This window comes from Genypterus blacodes, unplaced genomic scaffold, assembly GCF_046128005.1.
Source record: "Genypterus blacodes isolate CSIRO-AG114 ecotype Tasmania unplaced genomic scaffold, CSIRO-AGI_Gbla_v1 ptg000067l_1, whole genome shotgun sequence".
NCBI lineage: Eukaryota > Metazoa > Chordata > Actinopteri > Ophidiiformes > Ophidiidae > Genypterus > Genypterus blacodes.
Genome location: NW_027466879.1, coordinates 16,701,824 through 16,729,700, shown reverse-complemented (window position 1 = coordinate 16,729,700; position 27,877 = coordinate 16,701,824). Strand labels below are relative to the sequence as shown.

The following is a 27,877-nucleotide window of genomic DNA, read 5'->3' as shown; positions in this document are numbered from 1 at the left end:
GCCATTGCCACTGCTGCCACCAGCTTGACCAGAAGGAGAGGTGTGTGCTAGTTAAAAAAATGTTGTGTAACAGGTAGATTTGTAGAGAGCACCAGGTCACATGCTGCAGGATCTGCTGGTCTGCTGTTGAAAATAAACTAAACTAACTTGGATATTTCTGTTTCAAATCTGTTCATATGTCATATGTTCTGTTCTCTTTGTTGTTGAAGTTTGCTCAATAAATGTTCACATTGATGAGTCAGATGTTGATTTAAAAACATAATATAACTGGCAAAAGTACAAGAATTTCCTGCATCGGCCTACAATTGGAAAATGGTATCTGGTGGAATACAGTAAAAATGTCAAATATCACTACTTTTCTTCCAAATGAAATGCTGACATTACAGAACGCATAATTGTATACAGTAATGGCAGTAAGATTAAAACGTGGTTTTAATGGCAGTCAATGGGGCATTTATGGCCATTCGGGCGCCGTATAATGGCTGCCCTGCACCCCCTCTGTGATGCATGCGTTTGTGTGTGTGTGATATGAGGGGGTGCAAGATAAATTTCAATTGCCTGTGATTTGCATGCAAAATGACGATTAATAAAGTATCTTAAATCTTAAATGAAGGTGTCCAGAGGGAGTATCTGGCACTACATAAAAAATACCAATGCAATCAAATAAATTTTGTCGCTTATCTTTGAAATACCCTGAAAAGATCTGTATGATTTAGTGGTTGTTTTCGTACGTGTACATTTTGCCACGAGGGTGCGCAGAAGGTGCAAAAAGCATCACGCGTATAAAAGACTAGTAAAACTTCGGATTTCAAACATTTTACCACAAAGAAAAGTTACTTACTTTACCGGGTGGTTGCTGGTTCAGATTCATTACTGTGAAAGAGAGAAAAAATGCCTGAAGTCTCATCCCCGACTATTTCCTTCTCAAATCGCAGTTATTTTCTTATCAACATTCAGCAGGGGTAGCAAAGCTTTTAACAACATGAAAGTAAAGTAGCGACGATTGATTTCATGAGGAAACGTGACTGACCTGCTGCTGTGTCGTCTCTGTCTGCAGCACCGCTCCACTCCACACCAGTCCGCTTTGGAACAGAAGTGCAAAGCAGCTGTGTGCTGATTGGACCACGCGGAGGCTGTGAAGTTGTTACACAGGTGCTTCTAATTAACTGAACTGGTCACCAAGACAACACACACACCAGTGAGAGACGGCTGAAGGTGATTGGACTTTGCTTTTATCAAGCTTTGGGTTGTTTGAAACAATCACAGCAAGTATTTCACTTACTGATCATTTGATTTATTGTGCCTGATGTCCACAATCAGTGAGGTTTGTCATTCAGCACAGTTCCACGAGTTAACAGAATATTAAATCAACTTAAATAGAGGCAACTGATAATTTACAAATTTTTTATTAGACTGCATGTAAAAGTAAACATTACAGTTCCAAACTGTAAATAAATTAAAATCAAAGGCAAATACAGTTCAATTTAAAAATGCACAACATTTTTCATGGTAGTTAACCATCACGAGTAGATGATAGAGTGACAGTCATATTTCAAGCCGCTGCAGCTCCACGCAGCAACACAACATCACAAATCACTTAAGACGTGAAGGATTTACCTCCGCATCTGTCACTGAAACGTCCAAGGCAGAGGAAAAAGGACAATGATTGTTTGAAAGCAGTAAAAACTCACAGACAGACAGGATGTGTAGGTCCAAAGAGGGGAGAGGGGGGCAGTGTGGGGGGCTGAAGGCAGATTAGTCATCAAGATGGTGAGTCTATGTACAACACACACAAACAGACTGACAGGAGACTGGATCCAAGGCCAGAGGGACATGTGGACTAAAGAGGTAGACTAGAAAAACACAGACAGCTCAGAGAATACACACCTACTCATACGTGTGTGTGTGTGTGTGTGTGTGTGTGTGTGTGTGTGTGTGTGTGTGTGTGTGAGGGGATGAGAAAGATACATGGATGAAATTTAAAGACATTATTAAAGTCCACAGGGGTCAACGTAGATGCTTCAGATTGTGACATTGAACAATGTTAATGTTTTGTTGTCCACTTTACCTCTGGCACAAAAAGCATCCAATAATCCAAGAAAATAATATAACAATGTGTGTGTGTATATGTATATTTGTGTGTGTGTGTGTGTGTGTGTGTACAGTCACACAGAGGTCCGAGTGTGCTAGCTGAGAAAACTAAACCAGATTTTTTTTGTTTAAGGGAACGAAACAGAACCTTCAAGTTATGTTACACTTCCAGAATACATTGAACTGTGTCAAATAAATGTCTTCCACACTTGGATCATCTGTGGGTCCGTGTTCTGTTTCTTGCAACTCAACCAACAGTAAGCATCTCACACACCAACAACACCATCGTACCAGGTATGACTGAGGGTTGAACTCGTTAACTTTGTTAAACATTTATCCACAATTCAGGCATTTAAATGATGATTTAAATATTTTACCATAAAAAAATTCCCTTTTGTCATTTTTCAGTCAGTCACACACACTCATCTACCAAATTAATGTTTTTCCTAAGGCTTAGCTCAAGGATATGTTGTGTTTGTGAGCACTGTTCCATTTACTCTTGTAGTCATTCAAATAAAAACTAAAATAACTAGAGGGGCACTTGTTACACCTCCACCAAGGCAGAGATTTGTTCGGGGAGAAATCTGTCCTACAACAGAGAAAAGGCTGACACACGGATACAAACCCAAGAGCTACTGTTCCACAAACCACATAACAACAGTAATGATAGGCCTGATTTGTTTGTCAAAAGAAATTGTAGTTTTGAAGTTTTATAAAAATCAATCTGCATCCAGATCAAATTGGACCAACTGATAGCTTATCATGAATAATCTTGTAAGCATTCATAAAAAAACAACAAACAGACGCAGTGCATCATCAAAACACTCCAATCACCTCTCCACCAGAGGGAGGAAGTGAGCTCATTTTAAAACCACTTCTATCTCTTTTTCTGTTGCACAATGCATGCTCACACGCACACGCGCACACACACACACGCGCTTGCTTTCAGCAGCAAGCAGATCATTTTCACAGTAGAGATATATTCCGCTCAAACACACAGAGGTCCACAATTTCACATTAGGTCCAAACTTTGTTTCCAAAGCCACACAAAGATGAGCGTCATCGGTGACGAGCTGCATTCCAGACGTCCTCTGTGAGTCCAGGACAAACAAATCAAACAGTTTGGGAATATTCAGATACTCGGCAGTGATTATATATAACATAACGTTTTGTGTGAATCCTCTATGATGGTACAGGATCCAAAATCCACAAGCTATGCTGACCTCTCCACGTTGTGTCAGTGTGTGTTTGGTGTGCAGTGCAGCTCCGCTTTGGGCCGAAGCAAACGTTTCCCTGAAGAGGCGAGGGTAGTCCTGTTGGCTCTGCATGTGTGAGGCAGGCTGGAGTCGAGTCTATTAAGTTGATGCATTTTCCGAGGTTACAGAGACTCAGTACAGTACGAGACATCGGTCCAGTGGACCGTCTGACCCGTGTTGGCCTTCATCCACTTCAACCACCGACCAGTAACAAGCTGCCCGTGAATACGCCACAGATCACCACCATGGTAACATTTAAGGGCCACAGCGTTCACTTCTTACAAGGCCGACCACCGTCTTCTGTCAGGGCGAACACACACGACACAGAGCTGCATGTGTGTGTATGTGTGTGTCTACCGGGAGCAGAACTCCCTGTTGACCATCTGTCTCTTATCAGGCGCTAGTGGCGTCGTTCTCTGAAACTCGACTGTCACCCGCCGTGGTCCCATGGGTGACGAGGGCAGGCGGGGCCTCTGACAAATCTCGCTGGCTGCCGTGCCTCGAGTGTCCGTCCAGCTGATGGACGCTGCTGTGAGTGGAGAGCGGGTGGTTGAGACGAGGCATGCTGCCATGGAAACTGCGTACCTCTGTACCTCGGTGACCCTGCCCGTCGCTCCTGAGAGGAAGAGAAGAAAGATTTTAGTTGGAACACGTTTTGACAGGCGTACGTGTGGGTGGAAAGGCCTGACTGCCCTGCTCTACCTGTCGTCACGGACGCGGTGCAGGCTGCCATGGTAGCTGGTCTTGCTGTGGACGCTGCTGGCCTTGCTCCTGGTAGAGGTGGGGAGGACGTGAGGAGCTCTGATGGGCTCGTCGGGATCGTCCAAGACAGCCAAGTGGGTGGAGGAGGCGTGTGTGGAGGTGCCCTAAGGGAGTGTGGAAGATGAGATTATTCCAGTGACGTCTTGACTGGATGTCCCCATTACATTATTACGATCATTTGGCAGACGCTTTTATCCAAAGCGACTTACATTACATTATATTACCACCCTTCGCAGAGGGGGGAGCAATTGAGGGTTCGGGCCTTGCTCAGGGGCACCTCGGCAGGGACTCGAACCGGCAACCCTCCGGTTCTTAAGCGGAAGCTCTACCCACTCGACTACTGCCTCCCCAGAGATCAATCAGATACTTTATATATACACTGAGTCTTACCTGAGTGGACGTTCCTCTGGACTTCCTGACGATGGGGGTGTGGGGCTCACGCAGCAGAGACTGGGTGAAGTCTGGCTGCTCCTGAAGCACCTGGCGAGACTCGTTCACCCCACTGCTGCAGGGAGATGAAGGTGAAGGAGGGAAGACAAGCGGGAGGCAGAGGAGAGGGAGATACAAAAGAGGAGGAGGAGGAGGAGGAAGAGGGAGAAACGGGAGGAAATTCAAAGATTCAACACATCCACCTGATGTCACTTTTAGGATAATTACACGTGTGATCTCTAAATTTTGTCTTTTTGAATATAAATGTGAAGATAAAATATCCACATGACCGCAACGTCACTACTGTCCAGTGTGTTGACTTACTCTTTCCGTCTGCGCCCGTGCAGGAAGTTGGCCCATTCAAAACACGTCTTCTTGCTGCTCACCCAGAACACTGAAGGGATCCCCACGACCAGCATCATCAGGTATTTAGTCAGGAACACAGCCAGCGCCGGACGGCTGGTCTGGGTCACCTAGCAACAGAGAAATATCAAATATTAATACCGCTGCAATAAACAGCTGACAGCAGAGAGAGGCGGACATACTGCCTGTACACGTGGGACAATAACAGAAGATGAAGAATGTTTAATTATTCATGGACGGACATTTGCTTTGTGTAGCTCAGCACTGTAATACTGAACTGGATCCAGGTCAAACATCTACTCCCTGGTAACACATTGGGGGGGGGGGCGGGCTTAAACTGCACTCTCATCAAGTGTGTGTGTGTGGAGGGGGGGGACCAGCTGCTTTAACAGCTGAGCTACAGTAGCAATGTACCCCTCTGCTCGTCAGTGCAGCGTATCTGCCGCCAGGGGGCAGGAGTTTACAGCAGTCGTGTAATCGCAGGGAGCTAAGTGGAGCTGCCGCATCCCACTTATTTCCTGGGGGAGGCAGTGAATCCCTTATGAAGAGCCTGATGGGATTACAGCTGATGAAGGGAGAAGAAAGGTTCATTAACTGTGACCTGAAAGGACGTAGATGTGATGTGAGATGAAGCGGGAGGTGCTGGGATTCAAGAGAAAGAGAAAGTTGTAGATAGTTTCTATAATTTGCTTATTGTCTTTGATGGACAGTTGGTGAATGATTTAAGAGTTCTTGAAGTGGATGTTTTCTTGCACTAGGGGAATTATCTGCTTGTGGGGGAACTCCAGACTTTATTTCAAGCAATGCAACCCTTTGTGTAGCACTTCAGTTCAACATGCTACAAAGAACAGAGAGATTTTGGTCTTTTGGAATTAAAACGTTAACTTCTGAGCAATTCGGATTTTCGTTTGTAGACCAACTTGCTGATATTAGCACAGTCACCATCACTGTGATGATCCAAAAAACATCCATCATCGTGACATCTTGTGCAACACTTCAGACAAAGAACAACACTGTTAAAGCCACAATCTAACTGCTTTGAATCAGAGCTGCCGGAGTTATGCCGCACTGAGCTGTGAGGAGAGATTTGATGATGATTTGTTTTTAATGAATTCCAACACGGCAGCAAGCCTAGTACAGTTTCTTTGTTTTGTGTAAGATTATTTTATCCATAATAAGAGGTCATTAGATTGTATCTAAACTGTGGACACATACAGCTGGTTTCACTTTCAGAGCTGTGATTTCTTTTGTGTCTTGGACCTTTAGAACATTAAGGTAGGAGGACTTTATGAAAGCTCAGGCGTTGCACCAGATGATGCACCTAGATGCACTAAGATTTGTGGTGTTGATGTTTAATTAAGTTTGACTCATCCTACTCATGCTGAGATTACATATTTCAGACGAAAAAGAAGTAGGCCAAGGTCCAAATAAGCAGACGCAATATACAAAGAATCTTCAATTACCCCAAAACATGCTTTTGGCTCCTTTCTGTCACACACACACACACACACACACAAAATACCCCCCAAGGGTAAAGATCAAATAACACATAGCAATATTGAAATTCCACAGCTACAATAGGACAAAAAGGGGGTCTCTTTTCATGAGCTCACACACTTAGCACCAGACACACTCGTACACTCGTACACACAAACACACACACACACACACACACACACGTAACATTAGCACTTACACCTGCCTCCACTCTGTCTCGTTACAGTTTGGCACAGAATCGCTTACATTTTTCACTTATAATGCCACAGTGACAGCGCTGGCCTGGAATGAGCACCACATGGAAACAAGAACACATCACCCGATCCAACAATGATCCGCCGCATGAAAATCCATTTTCACATCGGATGTTTTACGAGCAAGACTGACAAAATCTTTCATTGCCTTTTATTGGCTGCGGCCTCTGTGTGAATGTGTGTGTGTGAGTTTGTGAGAGAGAGAGATAGGGAGCAGGGGGAGTGTGTTTGTGTCTGCGCCCGCGCACAATTATTCAGTTATTACTTAATGCCTGACTGTACGAGGCACCGCAGTCCCACCACCCCCCAGCCAGGCTTCATAACCGCTACAAAGACCTCATAGAAAACAGGCAGCAGAGCATGACTGAGCAAGTCGAGAGAGAGAGAGGGAAAGGGGGGGGGGGGGAGAGAGCGAGAGCGAGAGAGAGAGGGAGAGAGAGAGAGAGAGAGAGAGAGAGAGAGAGAGAGAGAGAGAGAGAGAGAGAGAGAGAGAGAGAGAGAGAGAGACAGAGAGAGAGGGAGAGGGGGGACACAGAGGAGGGGAGAGTGTGTGAAAGCCTGAGAGACAAAGACGCAGACTAACACAGAGATGGTAGTTTGGTGTAGAGTTGATCTTGAGAGTTGTATTAGCTGAGGTAATGATGCATACTGCTCTGCTCCCTCCCCTCCACAAATACCTTCACACTAATGCACACACACACACACACTCAAAATATATACACACACTGATTTTTTTAACTGATCCACAGTGGTGGCCATGTCTTGTCCGAGTTGTCAGAATGACCTAAAACAGCAGAAACAGGCCATTGTTTGTTTCTGATGTTTTCATAACTGATAACCTTGCACAGGAATCAGTTTAGTAAATGACGACACTAACTCCCGGTGTGGTACCTTGTATGGACAGGGGATGTGATAGCGCCTGCAGTTCTCTTCCATCCAGGTGGTCTCCCACACACTGCGGTAGGTGTGCTCGTACAGGTAACAGCCGATCACTGTCAGCAGGGGGGCCAGGTAGAGCACGGAGAACACACCCATGCGGATCATGAACTTGACTAGTTTGGTCTGGTTCTCCTTCTCAAGAGGGATCTCCATGCGCACACGGTTCAGAGCCACAATGCCCACCAGCAGGAGAGAAACGCCTACCTGAAGGGGGGGGAGAGGGAGGGAAAGGTGATGAGTTACCAACCGCCTACCATTGTTCTATCCAACCATCCATACGTATATCATTTCCTCCACCCACCCATTAATCCATAAGCTGTATCCTCCCACACTTATCTCGTCTATCTTCTCGCTGTACTCACCGCCACATTGAGGCAGAGAGGGGCCAGAACAAACCACCTTAGGGCGTTGATGTCATACAGGCCGATGAAGCACACTCCACTGATCCCATCGCCTTCGATTTTATTCAGGGCCAGCAGGGTGACAGTCAGGGCCCCCGGGAGCCCCCAGGCGCAGGCATGAAAGAGGAGGGCTTTCTTCTCAATGGCCTCGCTGCCCCATTTAGGAACGGCCGCCAGGAACCAAGTGATCGTCAGTATAACCCACCACACGCTGCCGGCCATGGTGAAGAAATAGAGGACCATGAAGAAGAGGGTGCAGACCTGGGAGAGAATACCAACAAGAGATAATAGATAGATTTGATCCCCCTCAGTGTCTGTTTAAAAGCAGAACATGACAGAAACACAACGAGAGAGAGAGAACAAGCAACAAGGCCACATGGTTTTTGTGTGAGGACGCCCAGTTCCCACCATCGCAAAATGAACAATAATCACTGGGTAAAGTGGTTTGCCGATGGTTTCAAGTTCTGTGAGCTTTGTGATATTAGCACAGAATTGAACTAAAGCCCCTCACCTTGTTGTGTGAACCCTGTGTGATGGTGGAAGCTCGGAATTTGGCCGGGCTGACTGTGTTGCAGGCTACCCGGTCCTCCAAGAGGAACCCCAGGAAGAACACCAGCGACACCATGACATAGCACACAGCATAGAAGATGATTGGCCGCTCAGGATATCGGAACCTAAGGGAAATGAAAAGGAAAACAAGCAGATTATTTGATTAATTTTCCTTTTTTGAATCCATAGCTGTTCAATTTAATTTTAGACGTCTCTACACAGGCATATTTAAAAAGTGGAAGAACAAAAGTCATCCGAACCTGGTAACATCAATAAGGAAAGTGAGGAAGGTGAAGAGCGTGGCAGACAGACAGACAATGGACACCACTCCGATGAAGTAGCGGGCAAAGGTCAGCTCCCTCTGACTGAAGAACATGGAGGGACAGGGAGCAGAGCAGTCCTTCTTGCCCATGAAGGTGTAACCAAGGTCTGGGTCGACCTTGAGCTCCCTCGGGCACCAGAAGCCGTAGTCTCTCTGGACAGTGAGCGATGACTGCTCAGTGGGGTCAGAGGCCGTGAGCAGGTCCTCTGGACGAGGATACGGATCGCTGCAGTCTGGGAACCTGAGAAGGATTTACAAAGGAATTAGCATGTCCGACTAGAAGCTTATAGAAGTTTATCATTACTTTCATCATTGCCATTATTATTTGTTTACGAAATGCTTCAAATGTTGTCCAGATACAGCAGATACATCCCTTGCTGTTTCTGAGTACCAAGTCAAACTCTTATAACCACACACACACACACACCTGCTGCACTCCATGTCATCTGGCCAGGTGACTCCAAATATGTCCATGAGTTTCTGGCAGTCGCCCTTGGCGCGGTGGCACAGGCCTCTGCATGGCAGGGACACGCGGCCGTACTCGGTGCAGACGGGGGCGTACAGCGCACACAGGAACATCCTCAGCTCCTCGCTGCACACCAGGTTGACCATGGGGTGAAACGGCTACACAGCAGAGACACAGAGAGACGAGGACAGACTCATGTTTAATAACACTGCCACCAAAGAACGGAAAGCCTAGAGAGGAATTAGAAAGTTAGATACGGGGAGGTGGAAGCGTAGGAGTGAAGACGAGCGAGAGGAAGGAGTAACAACGCAGAGGAGTGGAATAGAGGGAGGAAGAGGAGACCGGGTTCAGACTTCAGCTCTCAGCTCCATCACATTGGTTGAATCTGTTTTCACACTTAGTTCAGCATGTTTTCTCGTGTCAGGCGACAGATCTGGTCTGAAGTGAACCTTTCTCTGTGCTCAGTCATGCAGTGTGTGCAGTACATCGTCCAGGCATAAGATCACTGGAGACATTGTTGTATAATTTGAGCTGCTCAGCAATTTGGGGATTTCTAAAGTAATGTAGTCTAAGATGTGGAAGTTAGGTGGTTTGGGCCAAAAGAAACTAAAATGGTGAAAAATCCCAGCATGATTATGACTTCTTACGCTGTATGATGTTGAAATTACTGACAACCAGCCTGACAGGGTTGTTAAATCCATTATGCTTGTGGGCAAGAGTGTGTATGATGAGGGGAGGGGAGGGAACAAACACCTTGTTTATTTAACAGCACTTTTTTTTTTTATCGAGCCGCGCGCGCACACACACACACACACACACGAAAATTCATTTCAAAGAGGATAAGCCTGTACAAACTCCTCTGCTGCAGTTTCCACTACTTACTATATCAATATTTAGAAGCTGTTGAAATATGCATAGGAGTGACATTACACAAACATCCCTTTAAAGTACAACACGGCAGAACTGGACCTGTAATGCTGGAGCCTCGGTCAAGTATGAGCACATTAAACAAACAACCGGCAGGCAGAGTCCCCCCCCTATACACACACACACAGGCACCAAAGATTGTAGATTTTGTGTAGTGTAGGTACAGAATCCGATGTGTGACCTACATCCCACCTACATAAGTGTTCAAATCCCCAGAATGACCTTCACCCTCACTTGTTCCATCATCAAACTGCTGATACACACTCTAGTTCAATAATCAATAATCAAAGTGGGGATAAAGTGTGCTGTGTACTTGTTTTTGGCGAAGTTTGTAGTTCCAACAGACCATTTCAGTCGATGATGACTTTGTATTTCTCTCTTCTTAGCCGGTGACTGCATTATTCAGATACAGACACCTGCTGTACATAAATACGCAATGCAATCTTTCATTTCTGACATGTTTCCGTCTGTGTTTGGACATGATAGAGCAAGATGATCAGGAGGTTTTACCTCAGGGCTCTCCTGAGCTTTCAGAGAGGTTTGCTTGATTATATCATCATCAGTGTTACACCAGGATATAGTAGAGTGTTAAGAGTGTTTTAAGTTAAAAAACAAATAAACTAGAAATTACATATAGGCAACAAAACCAAACTTTTAAACTTGTTCAAACGTGTTGACTATAAAATTTTATAGTCCAACAAAACCTGTTTTTGTGAAATACTAATTGAGGTGTGTGGCGTGATCTTCCTCCGTGCAGCTCAAAATTTTCAGTATCATTTGGCTGCGTTGAAGCTGAGGTTCTACACACGAGCTAGCAGAGAAACCAGAGCCGGGCCGTAGTGTGACAGCGGAGAATGGAGACGAGAACGCCGAAACAAAACCCCACCGCCCACCGTGCACACTGTGTGCACACGTGACAAAAGCAGGCCACTTAACACTGATCGCTGGCTACAAATGCCGGATGGACTGTATGTGTGCAAATGTCCATTCAGCAGTGATGCGTGTGTGTGTGTGTGTGTGCTTGTGCTCAGGCAGAGTGTGTTTTGATTGTTCTCAATTGATGTGTTCTGAATCTACATTGGAGAGATGCTCCACCAGTAAATGGGTGCAGTGGTGCATGAGCTGCCTGACACAGTTTGGAGGATTCGACAGGAAAACATGCCAGGAAAAAACACACACACACACACACACACACACACACACACACACACACAGCAGTTCACTCAATAATTCACACATTTATCTTAACCTATATCCTGTTTTTTGTGTGTGTGCAGGCAAGTGTGTGTTAGGAACAAAGAAGGACAGGCGAGCACATGAGCTTTGCTCCTTACTCAAACCAAAGAGCTGAAGTAGGCGTTTATGTTTATTATGTGCAGGCTATTCAGCAAACGGACGAGAGAGAAAGAGAGACAATGAAACAGGAAGTACCTTTGTGTAGGAACCAAACTCAGCCATGAAAGTAGTGTATGATGTGAATGATCACACACAAGTTCAATCTCATTAACATATTGGCAACCTGCTGTAATGATCCACATAAAACCCCTCAATATGTCCTCACTACTTCAATCAAACGCTCTACATTTGAAGACAGTGAGGAAGATCATCCCTCAATATATTTAGCTGGATTTCAGTTTTCAAATTTGATCAATTTTATTTCAGTTCTATGAAAACCCTGCAGAAAGAGATGGAATCAGTGTTTGCAGGATGTGAAACACGACACTCATCACCTGCTCTAAGTACACACTGTACTGTGCTTTGCTGTACATGAATAAACATAAATGACTTGTAGCTTAACCATCTTGTGTGAGGAAGTACTCCAGGTGAGGAAGTGCATGTTTGCGGTGCTTACAGTGATTGTACATAGGGTTGAATGCATCATTTTAACTTCAGCTTTGCACAGATTCAACTGGATGAGGTCCGTTGTATCCACAGACTGCCTCCGTTTCATTTAAGCGTACAGCAGATTGGAACGGTACGTACGAGACACGACCCATTCAATCTGTTACCGTGTACAGTATGTTGTGTGAATCGGCATCCAAATGTCCCCAGCCTCATCAGAAACTGATATGAGGCATCCTTGTCGCACCGTTTCTCCTTTTTCCACACACTGGTAGCAGCCTGAGGCCACACTTAGCTGAGTGCTGCCTGCTTTGTGCACGAGTTTGTCTCGCTGCCCGGCAGAATGGCCCCTTTCTTCAAGTCTCCTGATACTAATTCCTACGGCGGGTAAGTGTGTGCGCGAGTGTGTGTGTGTTTGTGTGTGACTTGAATTTTGTGTGTCCCCATTGTCCCCATTTCTCATGTGGATGTGGCATTCAGTGTGTGCCTGCATGTGTGTTTTGTAATTTTTCTGTTTAAGTATGTCCCAATTCTCCTCGTTCTCTTTGTGTGTGTGTGTGTGTGTGTGTGTGTGTACTGTATGTGAGTGAGTGAGCAATTACTCCTGACTGTCAGAGCAATCACCCCCCCCATCTCCCACCACGAAGAGAATATTGATATTAAATGGTCCAACAAGAGAGGAGGAGGCGGCGTCAATCACTTCTCCATAGAGGACAACCAGAGTAAATTATTTGGCACTTTGGAGTCAGTTGGTCGTGGAGGAGCAGTGGTGAAGCCCAGAGACATGGTCTAAAGGGACAGACTGTCACTACCACTGCTGACAGACGGGATGACAAGATGCAGAGAAGGAAGAGGAGGAGTGAGGAAAAGAGGACAAGAGCGACTGGAAATGTGGTGCATCGGCTTCCACCAATCAATTTGTCTCCCCGCTACTTTCTCTGTTTCCTACATCGACCTTCCTGCATCCTCGCAACTATGACTGAGGACGGGTTGGCCTCTGAAACGCCTCCATTTCCACAAATGTTAAACAAAAACAGGAAGCCCGACTGATAATTCAGCTAAATGAGGGCAGGCTGACACGCACCACCTGTCAAAAAGTGATGTTGTTGCATGTGTGTAATTTGCACGGACAATTGTGAGTGCACATAATGGCGACGGGGGAGAGGGGGGGCTGACGAGTACACTTCTCTCTGAATAGAAGGATTAAGTTTCTCTTTCTTTCTTTTCTGGGGGGAGGGGGCGAGCGAGTGATCGAGAGAGAGAGGCAGAGAGAGAGAGAGAGAGAGAGAGAGAGAGAGAGAGAGAGAGAGAGAGAGAGAGAGAGAGAGAGAGAGAGAGAGAGAGAGAGAGAGAGAATGATTGACAGTCACATAATAAAATAAATGTTGAGCTAATTAGATTTCAATTAAAGATGTGATGGCCCCGGCTTCGATTACACTCTGATTAAGGCGATAAATAGAGTACATTTTTCCATACATCATATGTACACACATAAGTACACACACAGAAGGCCAGCTCTGTCCTGGGCTGCCCTCTGGACTCTGTGGAGGTGGTGGGGGACAGGAGGATGATGGCCGAGCTGTGTTCTTTGTCGGACAACCTGTCCCATCCCTTACAGGAGTGTCTAACACCCCTGTGCAGCTCGTTCAGTGACAGGCTGCTTCACCTGCGGTGCCTCATGGAGAGATATCCCAGGTCTTTCCTTCCTGCAGCAGTCAGACTATTCAATCAGCACCTCTCCCAGTAAACCCAGTCTAATGATCAAACCCTGCAATATCCCCTATGTGCAATATGTAACATATTTGATTTGCAATTTTAGTACTTGGCAGTATTCTTGTACTTTTGTTAGGCTCTTATTTTATCTTAATGCTCTTTATTGTTTGGCACGATCCACTTTGCTGCTGTAACAATGTGAATTTCCCCGTTGTGGGACGAATAAAGGATTATCTTATCTTATATAAGGTGACTGAAATGAGCTGGAACAAAAGTATGTTTCCTCCAATTAATAGACTTGAATTACGCGAGTGTTGATGGGTTTACTGCAGCTTGGAAACGAAACACAGCGGTCAGCACCTCCTCCGCATACATTGGCTCAATGGAAAGATTCGCCTCACGCCGCCATTACGCAATGAGGCGAGTACACTTTCAGAATGGCCCAATCCTATTAATTCCATCCATGTTTACGCTATGTTCACGTTTCAACTTCAATCCCAGTATGGACATATAGTCTGAGTATTGAGTCCATATAAAAGAGTAATGCTTTCTGATCACTCTAAGTCATTTGTTTAGTTTCCCTTTTGTGTGCTCCCAAGTTATTTTGCAGGTCATTGATCACAGCACTGTCTACAATATCACAAATGATCTATGATCTATGAACTATCTATTCAGCTCAGTACTTTGTGTTATTCTTTCCTTCCAGCAGTTTGTGTGAACTCTCTTCACGGTGAGAAGAGGGTGGGGTTGCATTCAATCAGCTTTAGACCCAAATTTGTGGATGTGTTTGTGCGCGTTTGTGTGGATCTGTGTGAGTTGTGTAGGTGTGTTTGTGGAGAAGAGGGCGGGGGGAGTCTGTGTGAGTCTGTGTGTGCGTGTGTGTGCATGTGTGTGCGTGCGAGTGAGAGAAGCTTAGGGCTGTTGTAGAAAATCCTGTTAGCCAGCTCTGCAGAAACTCATGGACATTGTCAAGTGTGGAGGAGGAGGAGAAAGGGAGGAAAAAGGGAGAAAAACTGGAGAGGCATGGAGAAAAGAGTGACGGTTTCCCGGTGGATTAGGGAGTCAAATGGATTGAAGGAGCATTTAGAATGTGAGAACTGACACACACACACACACACACACACACACACACACACACACACACACACACACACACACACACACACACACACACACACACACACACACACACACACACACACACACACACACACACACACTTCCTGAAACTGTCATAAGCTTTGTGCCGCCTCGAGGTCAGACTGGCAGCCTGTTGGGTGCCAAACAAACGGCTCCTGGACCGGCAAAGATTCCTCCTGAATCCGCAAACTGAATCCGTCCTGGAAAAATGATTTCCACAAAGAGTGATGATGTCTTTCCTCTCCATAATGTAACAATTATTTTCGCTTGCTTAATGTTCCAGTTCCATTGTTTATAAGCAACATTAAAATCCACATTGTAAATCAGAACCTAAACAGCTCGAAGCAATAATAACCAATATTAATGTCAGCAAAAGAATTTAATTGATAAAGAATAAAGTCCGTTTCTCTTCTCTTCTGCGTGTTGCTTTTTAAAATAAAGCTTTCATTAAGGAAAAAACACATTTATCTGTAAATGACAGATTATGGTTAACGTGGCCAGTGATTAACAAAACTGCTCATAATTTATGTCACTAATGTGAACTAATTTTTATATCAACAAGAAGAACATGAATAAACAAACCCCCTTCACTTTAATGTACTGTGTCCTTCCAAACCTGCTATGTCATTCTAATAACCTCCTGCACCTTCACTTTCATTGATTATTTCACCCTTGTTGGATTTTATCTTTTACTAATATTGATCTATTTGTGCACTGGTCGTAAAATGACTCAAGGCCAGGGGAAAGATCGGGATTTACCAAACCTCTCCGAAGTCCACATCTCTCACATCCCGTCTCTCTCTCTGCCCCTCTCTCTCCCTCTCTCTCTCTCTGAGTAGTGTGAGTCAGTCCGTCAGACCCTGCAGCACAAACGCTGTCAGACCACATCAGCTCTTCCTCCATTAGCTAATGCAGCTATAACATTCACCCTCCACCGGCTATTACATCTAATTCCTCCATTTCTCTCTTTCTCTCTCCTCTCCTCTTTCATGCCACAGAATTCATCTCCTTCTCTCATCTACTCTGCACAGATTAATGCTGCTGCTCTCCACCTTCGCTTGGCTCAATACAAATCCTGGCTCCCGGAAAATTATACTGTCTCTTATACAATTTTCCGATATATATACACACACAAATTCATACCACAGGAATCACTCACACACAAACACACACACGCACACAGAGGCTATGTGCTTGCCTCCTCTTCAGAGGCTGAGAGACACAGTCGTTGTCCATGAATAGATGGACTGAGCGCACCGCGATGCTCTCCTCCTCCTCTAATCTCTGAAAGACAGTGCAGAAAGGGGCATCCCTCTCTCACACTCTCCCTCCCTTTCACTCATTTCTCCATTTATCCGTGTCCATCCGTCCTTCAGTCGGTAGGTCCAGACAAAGCCGTTAATGGCATTCCCCTTCACGTTCACTTCCCCTCCTCCTCCTCCTCCTCCTCCTCCTATCTTCTTTCTCTCCCGCATTCATCTCTGCTTTTTCTTGCCTCCCATTTACTGCTGGCAATTACATGGACATGCACTCGTCCTCCACTTTTCCCTCTTTTGTCCCTCTAACATCAACATTCATCGACTTCCCTTCTTTGTTTTCTTTTATCTCTCCTCTGCTATCTTCTAGAATCTACACGTTACAGCACACACGCCACTTTATATCTGACACCAATGTTTTCCTAAATCTTGCCAAATTCATCTAAGTAGTCGAATAATTCACCAATTATTGTATTCATTTATAATTGTATTTTTGTGTGTGTGCTTTGTGATCAATGTCCACATATTCATCCATTCCTCCACCCTTTTTCTCGTGGAAAAATGTGGTCATATTCTGCAACCATTTGTAAACATTGCGAAACTACAAATACACCCTTTATCAGTGTTTCTGTCAAATGCTGATGGGGAAGGGGCCGGTGCATGCGAGTGTGTAGCTGTGTGTGTGCATTAGACGGCATGTTTCGTCTCGTCAGGACTCACTCACTTTCCAAGAGAGTATTGCCTCTTTCTTTTTTTTTTAAATTAAATACAACTGAGAGGTTCCTGGCCAGGAGTCAATTCATTACTAAAGCACTGATTGATTGCATGCGAGATGGAAAAGGGTGGATGGAATGTAATGGATGCCGATGTAAGTGGGCTTCCTTCATGATCACCAGAGGAGCCATCAGGGAACATTTACACAACAAGACTCAGTGCCTCTAAAAATCAGGTAGAAGCCATTTAATCGAGATATTCCACATATAAAATAAGGCCCCATTCTACATTCCATCCCCATCTCTCGAATGAAATGTATCAAGAACAAATATTTGTGGAGAAATCTTACATTTCCATCTGGAACAGTCAGTCATGAAACACTGCCTGTATTCCTCTGTGCCGATGTACTGTACATGCAAATGATGCTTCACAATCGTCCGTGCATTTAAGTGGTGTATTTAAAGTCAATCACGCGTTAATTTGACAGCTCAGCTCCATGTCTCTCTTGATCACATCCTCTCATGCAAATCGAGTTCCAAACTAGCAGCTCGCAAAAAAGGCCTGCATTTGTCCAATCGGGTGTAGAAATGGTTTGTGATGCGCAAGTGAAGGAAAGAGCTGCCATTCACTCGCTTTCGCTCAGACGCACACACACACAGACACCAACATGACAGGCGCCATATCTGAAGTCTAGCCTTGACAAGCCTCTGCAATTTCCCCTCACACTCCTGCCGGTCTATTCATCAGTGTGGGGCCATTATACGCTTTAACCTCTTCTTATTCCCTGTAATTACACGGGACTGACAGCCAAAATCACACTTTTTGCACGACTTGTCAAGATTCGTACAAAGGCGAACGTCAGAGATGGGGCTTTTCATTATTTTTTATAAAGAAAATGACTTCTTTTTCCTGTTTTCCCTTTTATTAACCATCCTCCCCCTCCTCCTCTTCCTTCATTCCTTGGTGTCTTCCAGAACATGCACTCCTCATCCAATTTCACTCCCCTCCCCAGTCCGTCTGTCTCTCTCCATTCCTCCTCTTCTTTCTCTTCCTATTTAACTACCATGGCAACAGGTGATGTGGACGTTCTCACAGGACCACGTCTCATTAAGGATAACAGGGCAAGGCGTAGATGTGTGTCTGGCGTCAACACACAACACACACATGCACGCGCGCACACACACAATCACTTGTGCTGCGACTTCTTTTATGGCTGAAACCATCCACACCGTAAGCCAAACAATCGCACATAAGGAACACACACACACACACACCCAGAGAGCAAGAGCATGAAAGTGAGAAGAAAAGAAGGCGAGAAGCATAGCGAGAGGATTAAATAAAATGATAGAGATGTAGATGGGGAGGCCAGACTGCGACAATGGAGTGGAATCAGATAGCACCCACCCACTTCCTAACGCCATCCAAACTGTCGCTGCACACCCATCTGCTTACAAACGCACCACGCTACCGTCAAGACATAACCAACAATTTACAGCTAATTTAAAGTTAAGAGCAGGGGGATTCTTATTGCAAGAGGGTCAGTAAGGATCTTTCCAATAATATTTTTTGTAGAATGTATACATCGCTTAGAAAATGACCGTCAAACCACAAATATCTAGATTGTTCTTCTACGTGGCCCTTCACCTCTTTCAACGTGTGTGTCCAGGTTCCTCAGTGACGTTGATCTAAAAACCTACGAGGGAAATGTGACACGTCAACTGAGATCAAATAGGGGGGAAAAAAACAGACGCGTCTTTGAACATAATTAAACGTTAAATGTTCTTTGGCACATGGCACAGCGGGGAGTTCAAAGGCTAGGGGAGCCCGGAGACCACCCACACCCACACACACACACACACATCTATATCCATCTGCTCTCTCCACATATATTCACTCGCACCAACATCACCTTATTTTTCCACCACCTGGTCCTCTCTGTCTTTACGTCCATGTACTCTGAGAGGACACGCATGCGCACGAGACCCTGAAATATTTCCTTTTGTTGTGTTACTGCACCCATGACTGTAAGTACACATTTTCATGGATGTGTGTGACTCCAGTTTGCCACAGCGGGGCCGTAAAATGGCGACGCCGGTCCCGACCTTCTGTAAAATGTGAGCTGCCTTGTGTTGAGTGGCTTTGCGTGACAAGGGGATCAATGATTATGTGTGTGTGTGTGTGTGTGTTTGTGAGAGGTCGGGCTCAGCAGTGAGGGTTATAAAAACACACACACACACATTCAATCTCTCACTTTTCAGCCAACACTCATGCAAACAGACTGGCACATGCCCAGTTTCCCAGGCTGGATCATGGGTTCAGATTAAGACCGTAAGACTTGGATAACCTATATTTATGGTTTTTGACCGAGGCAGGCCGGCTGAAGCTGAACACTACGGGCCTCCTCGCCGACAGTCTGGGTAGTTCACAGTCTTATACATTACACCAGGCGTAGGAGGGGCAGATTAATAGAGTAGGTGTGACCAAAGCACGAGACAGAATCCGGGTAATACATTACATCAAACATCTGGAAGGAGTGCAGGGTGGGACCAGCAGATAGAGGAGATAAATAGATAAAGATAAGAGCGGCGGTGGAGGCTGGGAGGCTTTCACATACATCACTGATAGAGGGATGAGAGGTAGGGTGGAAGAATCTTATTAAGAGTGGTTGGATGGACAAGGTGGAGGAGATCAAAGAGCTCAATGCTGCAATGAAAAACAGAAATGCACGGTTGGGAGTTCTGTTCATTTTTCTGATTCACTGCTGACTTGATGCAGTTACCTCAGTGATGTACTTTAATGTATATAAAATGCCTCAATAACTCAATAACTGGGTTGAGTTATTCAAACTCGATACGCAACTGCATAGCGTTCCATGACCTCCAACAGCAGCAGAGAGCCGCTGTTGTGTTTGAGCAGAGCCAAACCTTTCCAATCTCCCCTCAAATCTCTCTTTGCTCTGCATTCTCAGGCTGGGTGAGTGGAGGTGGCAGAGCTACGTTGATTGAACGGTTTGCCAAAAAAACAGCACCAGGCAGGGCCTTTGTTCTGTGCATAAATAAATCATCACTTCACTTGTGCTGCTAGCGTCAATAGACTCGGTCAGACTAAGAGGGATAATCAACTGAGATAAACAGGAACTTTTTTAACTGAAAGGCGACCTGCCCGTCTCTGCCCAGTGAATAGGCTAATCACCCTCTTCAGACGCTCAAAACACCATGAACACACACACACACACACACACATAGCATGAACTCAACCAACCAAACCATCACGCATTCACAAAAATCACCACCATAGAACCTAGTTGTCTTAAGTGTTTTTGCACACACACACACGCACACACACACACACACACAAACCAGAGCAGACTTAAAGCACAGCGAGCCCCTAGCTTTGGCATTCACTCTCCCTCTCTTTGTTGTGGGGACCTGCTGGCCCCAGGGTGGCCCGTCGACAACAGAGCCGTCTTATTTTGAAGGACAGGACCCCATGCTGGCAGAAACGCAAACAGCGGAGACAGTAGGTGTAAAGACCTCACACAACCTGTCACTCTGTGCGGATGTCCCTCTGTTTAGTCCCCAACTTTCCCTTTCTGTTCTCTCATTGACCCCTTTTCTTTTTCTCATCCCCGTCATTTGGCGCCATCCCTGCACCGTTCAGTGACTCCCACGCATGAATCCATGGGCCTTTACGATGCATGAAACTAGCAAACCACAAGAAAAAGTCAATTCAGGGGCAGCTCAGAAGAACATAGAGGTTGATACAAACATGAGGTTTTCATGATTTTCGTGAAGAAACTTACAATCATCATACTAACCACATATCGTAATTACTATAAAAACAATAGTCTAAAATCAAAAGGTAATTTTCTGTTCCGTCTAGCTCTCTACACTAGTGTAGGTGTTGTTATAAAACGAGGGCGGTCCTGTGTTATAACTAAAGCTCTTAAGCTTCTCTTCACACAAATTAAGTACGTAATTGCCTGCCTGCAGATCATTATTTTCTCCTCCATCTGGGGTCCAAAAGGCAGATCTCATCATATTCAGAAAGCAATTAGATTAAATTAAGGAAATGTGAATATTTCTTTATCTAAAAAGATATCTTTAGACCCCAAATGACGATGCCAGATGCCAGATGCCAGATTTCTGCTTTGGAGAAGGAAAACAGCACACGTTCCTTGGAAATCTTCAGTCATTTTAATGAAACATCACCTGGTTGTCCATAGATTTGTCCATTCATGTTCATCCAATAACGTATATTACAAAACATTGGCGAGAAGAGGCTGCTTCTCTGTGAGCAGAGCAGCACTGGATGAGGGCGGAGTGATTGACAGCTCTGTATTCCCTCATTTAAAGCTGTGCTGCAGTGTGTTTGCTTTACAAACAGTGTGCTCCACTGAAACCCAAAGCCTGTTTAAATGAGGAGACTGGCCAATGGAGTCAGGATCCAGACACATAAGAGGAATACCTTGCAATATAATGCCATGTGATAAAACACAACCCCAGACTTGGATTAATAGCTTTCCATCTTCCTTCTCAGCTACGGCACTGCAGTGTGTTATGTTGTGTTGGTGTTCAGGTTTGCCATTCACGTCCTGCACCGCACACCAAATTAGATAGCTACAGTTTTAGCCTGCTGGTGACAGAGAAATACGGCCTCTTGTCAGTGAGAGGGATTTACCTTACAGCCCGTATAGAACTACAACATGTCAGGCGTCTGTGATGACTCTATACAGCTCAACCAAACAGGAAACACACTGAGGTGAGCAGTGTTTAGGCTCAGTAGTAGTAATAGTAGTAATATTATTTAGTTTAAAATAGCTAAATCACGTTTGAGGAGAAGTGCAGTTTGGACATGAGGTTCTGCCAGGGGATCAATTCTCAACACACACACACACACACACACACACACACACACACACACACACACACACACACACACACACACACACACACACACACACACACACACACACACACACACACACACACACACACACACACACACACACACACACACACACACACACACACACACACACACACACGAAAACCTACAACTGCTGGCAATTAGTACTTGCACATTCAATTTTTTGCCCAGTTTGAACATTGCACATTTGGTTCATACTATATTTATCTTTGCATTCTGATTCTGATGGTGACAGATGGACAGCTTGAGCCATACAATCACAACCAAGCAAGTACACTCACACACGTATTCCCAAAGAAATCATTTCAGCACCCACACACTCACCCATTTCCCTTCCGCCCCCCTTCCTGTCTTATGTTTCATTCTCTCTCGCCCTCTCCTCTCGCGTCTAATTGACTATTGTGGCAGATGGGGACGGTGGCTGGTCGGCCGGACAAATCAATGTCATTGTGGAAGTGAGAGAGAGATTAGCAGCTAGTTAGCACGAATGAGAGACGGCAGCTGGCACCGTCACTCACGCACACACACACACAGAGGAAATACAAGAGGACAGTGATCCCTTGTAATTACACACAAGGAAAAATAAAAAGCGTTCTGTAGCCTTAAGCTGTCACTCAGGGTTAATTGGGTCCATAAATTCGGACAAACCTAAATCTGAAAGGACGAAAAGGAAAATGTAATACAACAACAATAAAACTAAATTGTCAAAATAGTGTTTTTTTAATGTTACGAAATCAGGGCTTGACTATTTCGACACCTAAGCCTTCAGGACAACTCACCACCGTAAAGAAATATGACAGCTCAGGGGAATCATCCTTCCATGACATGAAAGCTCTCACATCCATCATGTGATCCGACCCATATGTGACTCCTACAGTTGCTGACAATGTCTCCAGTTTCGTTGAGGCATTTCGGGAAATCCATCAGACTGATGCAGCAGTTGTTTGACTTGTGTAACATGAAGTAAGACTCCGAAGCATAGCAGCTCAAACACCGTGGATGTTACACTTCAAATGGCACACGAGTTGGAAAGTAAACACTGTACTTGAGTGGAGGATTTTCTGTTAAGCAACTTGGCAGGAAAATGATCTTATCAGTCTGATCTTCAGTGACAGAAAATAGCTGATGCACGTACCTGTGACACAAGTTCGACTGTTAGACTCTGCAAAGTCAACCAGAGTAAATCTACGCTGCTATAGATCTGTTGCCATATTCCTACAAATCCCTGCCCCTGCTCATTAAACCCATTTCACGAAACCTAAACACCTCCTGTTAAACACATAAGCCGGGCCTGCTGACAGTCGGTTTGAGAAGACTGGGATTTATTGGCAGAGATCCTCCAGATATTTGTGCAGCTGGACTGATGCACAGCTGCACTTGAACACAGCTCCTACTTTGTGAGAGTTCAACTGATATTACTGACAAGCAACATGTCATCTGGACCGTGACATGCAGACACACTGGGCCAGAGATTCTGCACCGCTAGTTACCTGCTGGAAATCATATAGTGTATAAACGCCTTGAGGTTCTGTTTGTTACCGAGTCCTCTCATGATATATGTATGTGACAACTTGCTACTGTTACGTCATAGAAAAATATAGCAGACTTACAGAACGTGCACTTAAAGCTAAAGATTTATTTTCAACGTAAAACGACTGAAAGCCCACACACACACACACACACACACACACACACACACACACACACACACACACACACACACACACACACACACACACACACACACACACACACACACACACACACACACACACACACACACACACACACACACACACACACACACACACACACACACACACACGTTGGCATTATGTAGCCAGTGTCCCATGAGAGATATTATTCAATTTCCTCCGGGGTTCCCACCAGGACCGCCGCGGCTGGTCAAAGCCGAGCGGAGGCGAGCCGGAGAGCTGCCGGGGCTCATGTTGCTGCTCCCCATCTTCAGAAAGCTGTCTCTTCCATGACTGCAGGGACCGCCGGTGTCGGTTACACGGCTCCTTCTTCTACTGGGTCAGAGCAAGTTCAAAAACAGACGCTTCTCACAAACCGCTGCATGTTTTGACACGACCCTTGGGAATAAACTTGATTTGAAAGTTTGCAGTGTCCTTAACGCGCCGAGTGAATTTCAAGTACTCGCCGACAGTTAGCGTCCGCTCTGGGAGATGAATGGCCCTCAATCTAGTGTGAGGCTGTACCAGACCAATCCATCTTTACGCCTGTCGTGTGTATGCTGACATGAGACATTGCTTACATATTCTAAAACTGCCTTCACTCACAGTCCTCTAGGTAAAGATATTGGGTTTAATAAGATAAAAATAAATACACACAGCCATCGTCGGCCTTGACCGAGTTCATCTGCTATTCAACAAGAGGAATTTAATATGCCAAACTGTGAACAGCTGGAGGCAGAATTAATTAGACGGACTACATTTCTGATCCTTCCACGTTCTTGGGGCTCGCCCGCTAGCCAAAACACGAGTAAACCTACGCCGTCTGACATGTGTAGTGCGACTGAGCCTTACAGACATTTGGATAGACGGAGACACCCACATTAACAATACGCTAAGGGGCCTCGGCTTCTGATAAACTGCCCGACAAAAGCTCTGCACACATGACTGAGCCCTGCTTGTGCAGATGTTGCATTGTTTGAAAAACAGTACATGTAAATACAAAGTCCTCGGTCTCCTTTCATGTGAGAACGCTACTGCAATTGGAGTCGTCCCAGTTTGGCACCACGGAACCTTCCGGTGTCCCATATACGGTTTGACACCTTGTCTGAGGGACGGACGAATAATGACGGATAATTATGTTCTGATTATTGAGCAACACCTTGCTCTCTGCTCTCCCTCTCCCTCTGGGTAGTAACAAAGGAGAAGGAGAGGGAGGTAACCTGATATGGATGGATACTCCACGTCCTCCACTACTACACTCTGACACCGTGTAACACAGCACCAATGCACCGATGCCCTTAAAATAAAGAAAACACACTTGATCGATGCTCACAATTTCTCCTTCTCGTTTTGGCGCAAACCTTCTCTCTGCCGACGCTTTTCTTTTTCAGACGGCGCTCACATTCAGGAGAGGTCAGGGGCGTCAGAGCGAGACCAGATACGCATTCATCAGCGCGGAGATGAAACAGTAACGTGCAGTCAAAGAGAGGAGCTGTAACACGAGGAGGGCAGACAGACGTTAATGCCTTTCACTGCCACTCTCAAGCCTTTTATATCCGTCCAAACCGGACTGGACGAGGAGGTTGTGACTGTCAAACGTGTTCCACTAAACCCTGCAGATTTTATTCTCTTCACAATCCTTACGCAAAATTTATTCACATAGTAACCTCTGTGTCAGAGCAAAACAAGTTCCCTCTGTAGTTTCTGTGTAAACAATGTTTGTGTACTCTTGAGAAGAGAAGAAACGGGCGATTTACCTTACTGGTCCTACAGGTTTATAGCTTCTATACATTCATTATTTAGATCTTGTACAAATTTAATCTTTAATAAGAAACACAGAGTTCAAATGAAAACACCGACCGATTTGTGTAACTGGACTGAATCTGAGATGTGATTTGATCTGAACTCTTCCACCCACATGGTGTGCACACTATGCTGTTATTGTTTTTTGGGGGGGTGTTTTTGTACCGTGCCTGTTTGTGTGGTTGCTTCTCCACGACACCATTGAGACAAATCCCTGTGGATTCCCTGTAATATGACTTGGAATGTTGTTTGATTCCTGTCAAATTTTTCAGACTCACCACGAACATTTCCGTGCTTCACAACAACGTATAATTTCACACCCTGTCATCTCACTCAACTGCTATCTAATTTCAACACCTACCGTGACACACACACACACACTGACACACATGTGCACACACACACACACACACACACACTCAAGCATTCACACAGCCTCACCTCCATTGCCAGTGCTGCAGTCTGTTGGTCGTAGTGGTTCAGGAGATTGGGCATGAAGGTGGTGTTATAAGGCAGATCCTGGCACATTCTCAGTCTGATGGGCTCGCAGGTAAACTCGCTGTGGCTCTCCATGGACTCCATGTGAATACAGAAAGTAGGAGAAACCAGGCAGAGAAGCAGTAGGGAGAGAGCGATGAGGACGGAGGACGAACAGACAGTGGGAGTAGTGAGGAGCCAGTCTGCCATGCCTTCTCTTCCCATGGCTGCTCTTATTCTAATTTGAGACATTTCTCCAGGTAGTGGCCAAGGCTGATGACTGGATCACCACCAACGCTGCCACAATCTGATACTGTTGAATGTTCACGCTGGCTGTCTGCTCCTGCTGCAGCACTAACGAGCCGTGGGGACAGGGATTGTTTCATGGCCTCCGACATTAGAAGCAACCAAGCCCATTTTTAGATATAAATGTGATCCGCCAAAAAGAAGCAAGAAATCCATCCACCTAAAAAAACAATCCGACCCTGAATTCTTCACTCTGCAGAGAGTTGTGCTGGCTCCTTGTGTTAGTCCCTGAATTCAGCAGTCATGTTTGGATTTGCTCTTCTTGTATAATGTCTTGGAATGTGGTTTTCAATACCAAGGCTTGAGTGTTCCTTGTTAAAACAAAGCCCACCCTACGCGTTCTCTCCACCAGCTGCTCCCAAACCCCTGGTCAGAGAGAGAGAGTGAGAGAGTGTCCTGGTTCCATCCCCAGAATCTGAGCATGTCCCTGCGATAACGTGTCCTGCTGGAGGTCTCTTCCACCGCATGCGTCTCTTTTCTCTCCTCTTTCTCTACGCCGTTTCCAATGATGACTTAACTCTGAGCTTCAGCACATCCTCCAACTGATCAGCAGGTACGTCCACAAGAGGAAAACAAAGCGGGTCTTTCACATTCAGCAGTCAACTTCAGGCAGGTCCTGCAGGTTTAAGAACACAAAGACAACCTAAGTGGACTTGCTTAAAATGAAGTAGTACTGTATGTGGTATAGAAAGAACGGCCACACCTTTGCCTTTCACAGGTCTGAGTGAGAATGTCAAACATACAAACAAAGTCTAAAACATACACTAGATTTTAAGATGGTAAATATATTTCATGAAAAAGCATGAAACTGTTTAAATGACAAATGAAGTTCTTTACCCATTTTACTACACTAGACTCGGTATTTCGGCACAACGTGTCACGATAGAGCAGACAAGGGAACATAAATGTAAAGTAAGCCGTTGGCAGCATTTGTCCCCGCTGTGTCCGGCCCTGCTGCACCTGCAGGCGGGCAGACACTCCCCCCCGGCCCCGGCATGTTAGTGTGAGATTGACCGGGCAACTCGTAGCGACACCGTGCGAGGTTTCACACTCTGTTACTCGGTGTCTTTTCGCTTCACCGCGCCCTAAACTTTACAAATAAACCCTTAAAAAAACAACTTGTAAACGCGACCCCGAGTCAAACTGCCCTCAGCTGTTTCACACACACGAGTATCTCAAGTTTCGCCGTCACATTTCACGCACAGAAGGTGAAATGAGCTGCCGGTCCATCACCCCGCACCGCTGCTTGTGTCCGCCCCTCGCGCGAAGCTTTTTTCACTTCCACATCTCGGTGCTAGGGCGACATTTTCTGATTCGCAGCCCGCTCGCAGCGTCTCAATCCCGGGGAGCGTGAGTGCGTTCGTCCCCGCAGCGTCTCCGGCCACAGCGCGCGCCCTGCACTCCCGCCGCGGACGCCTGGATTAGATTAACTGCCGAAGTCTGTCAAGCGTCGGCGTCAATATTGTCTCGAACACATCACGTAGCCATTGCGCCAGGTAGCATTTAAAATCATTTACCTTATATATGTGTCTGTGGAGGGGAGGGAGTCCGAGGTTGCGTGGCTCCGCCGGCTCCGAGCGCCGCAGTGCTGCGCCGCTGTGTTGTGTCTGTTTGCAGCTGGTTGCCTGCAGCATGCAGCCCCGCGACGTGACCGCGGATCCGTCGGGAGCGCGCGTAAAGAATGGAAATCAACCACCACCGCTGCACGCTGTGGACGCGGACAGTGTGGATACGGTGGGAATTCATC

At 45.6% G+C, this 27,877-nt stretch overlaps 1 protein-coding gene across 1 annotated transcript; it reads right to left on the bottom strand.

Moving 5' to 3' along the window:
* Nucleotides 1–1,703: 1,703 nt before the first annotated feature.
* On the bottom strand, nt 1,704–26,067 carry LOC143005050 (frizzled-3-like). Its single transcript, XM_076156290.1, has 10 exons — nt 25,789–26,067; nt 9,291–9,487; nt 8,802–9,104; nt 8,504–8,666; nt 7,954–8,253; nt 7,544–7,795; nt 4,863–5,011; nt 4,500–4,614; nt 4,050–4,213; nt 1,704–3,963 (listed from the first exon to the last, which is right to left on the bottom strand). Exons 1-10 carry the CDS (start codon nt 26,047–26,049, stop codon nt 3,741–3,743), a joined length of 2,127 nt encoding a protein of 708 aa, XP_076012405.1. The 5' UTR covers nt 26,050–26,067; the 3' UTR covers nt 1,704–3,740.
* Between the last annotated feature and the right edge of the window lie 1,810 nt (nt 26,068–27,877).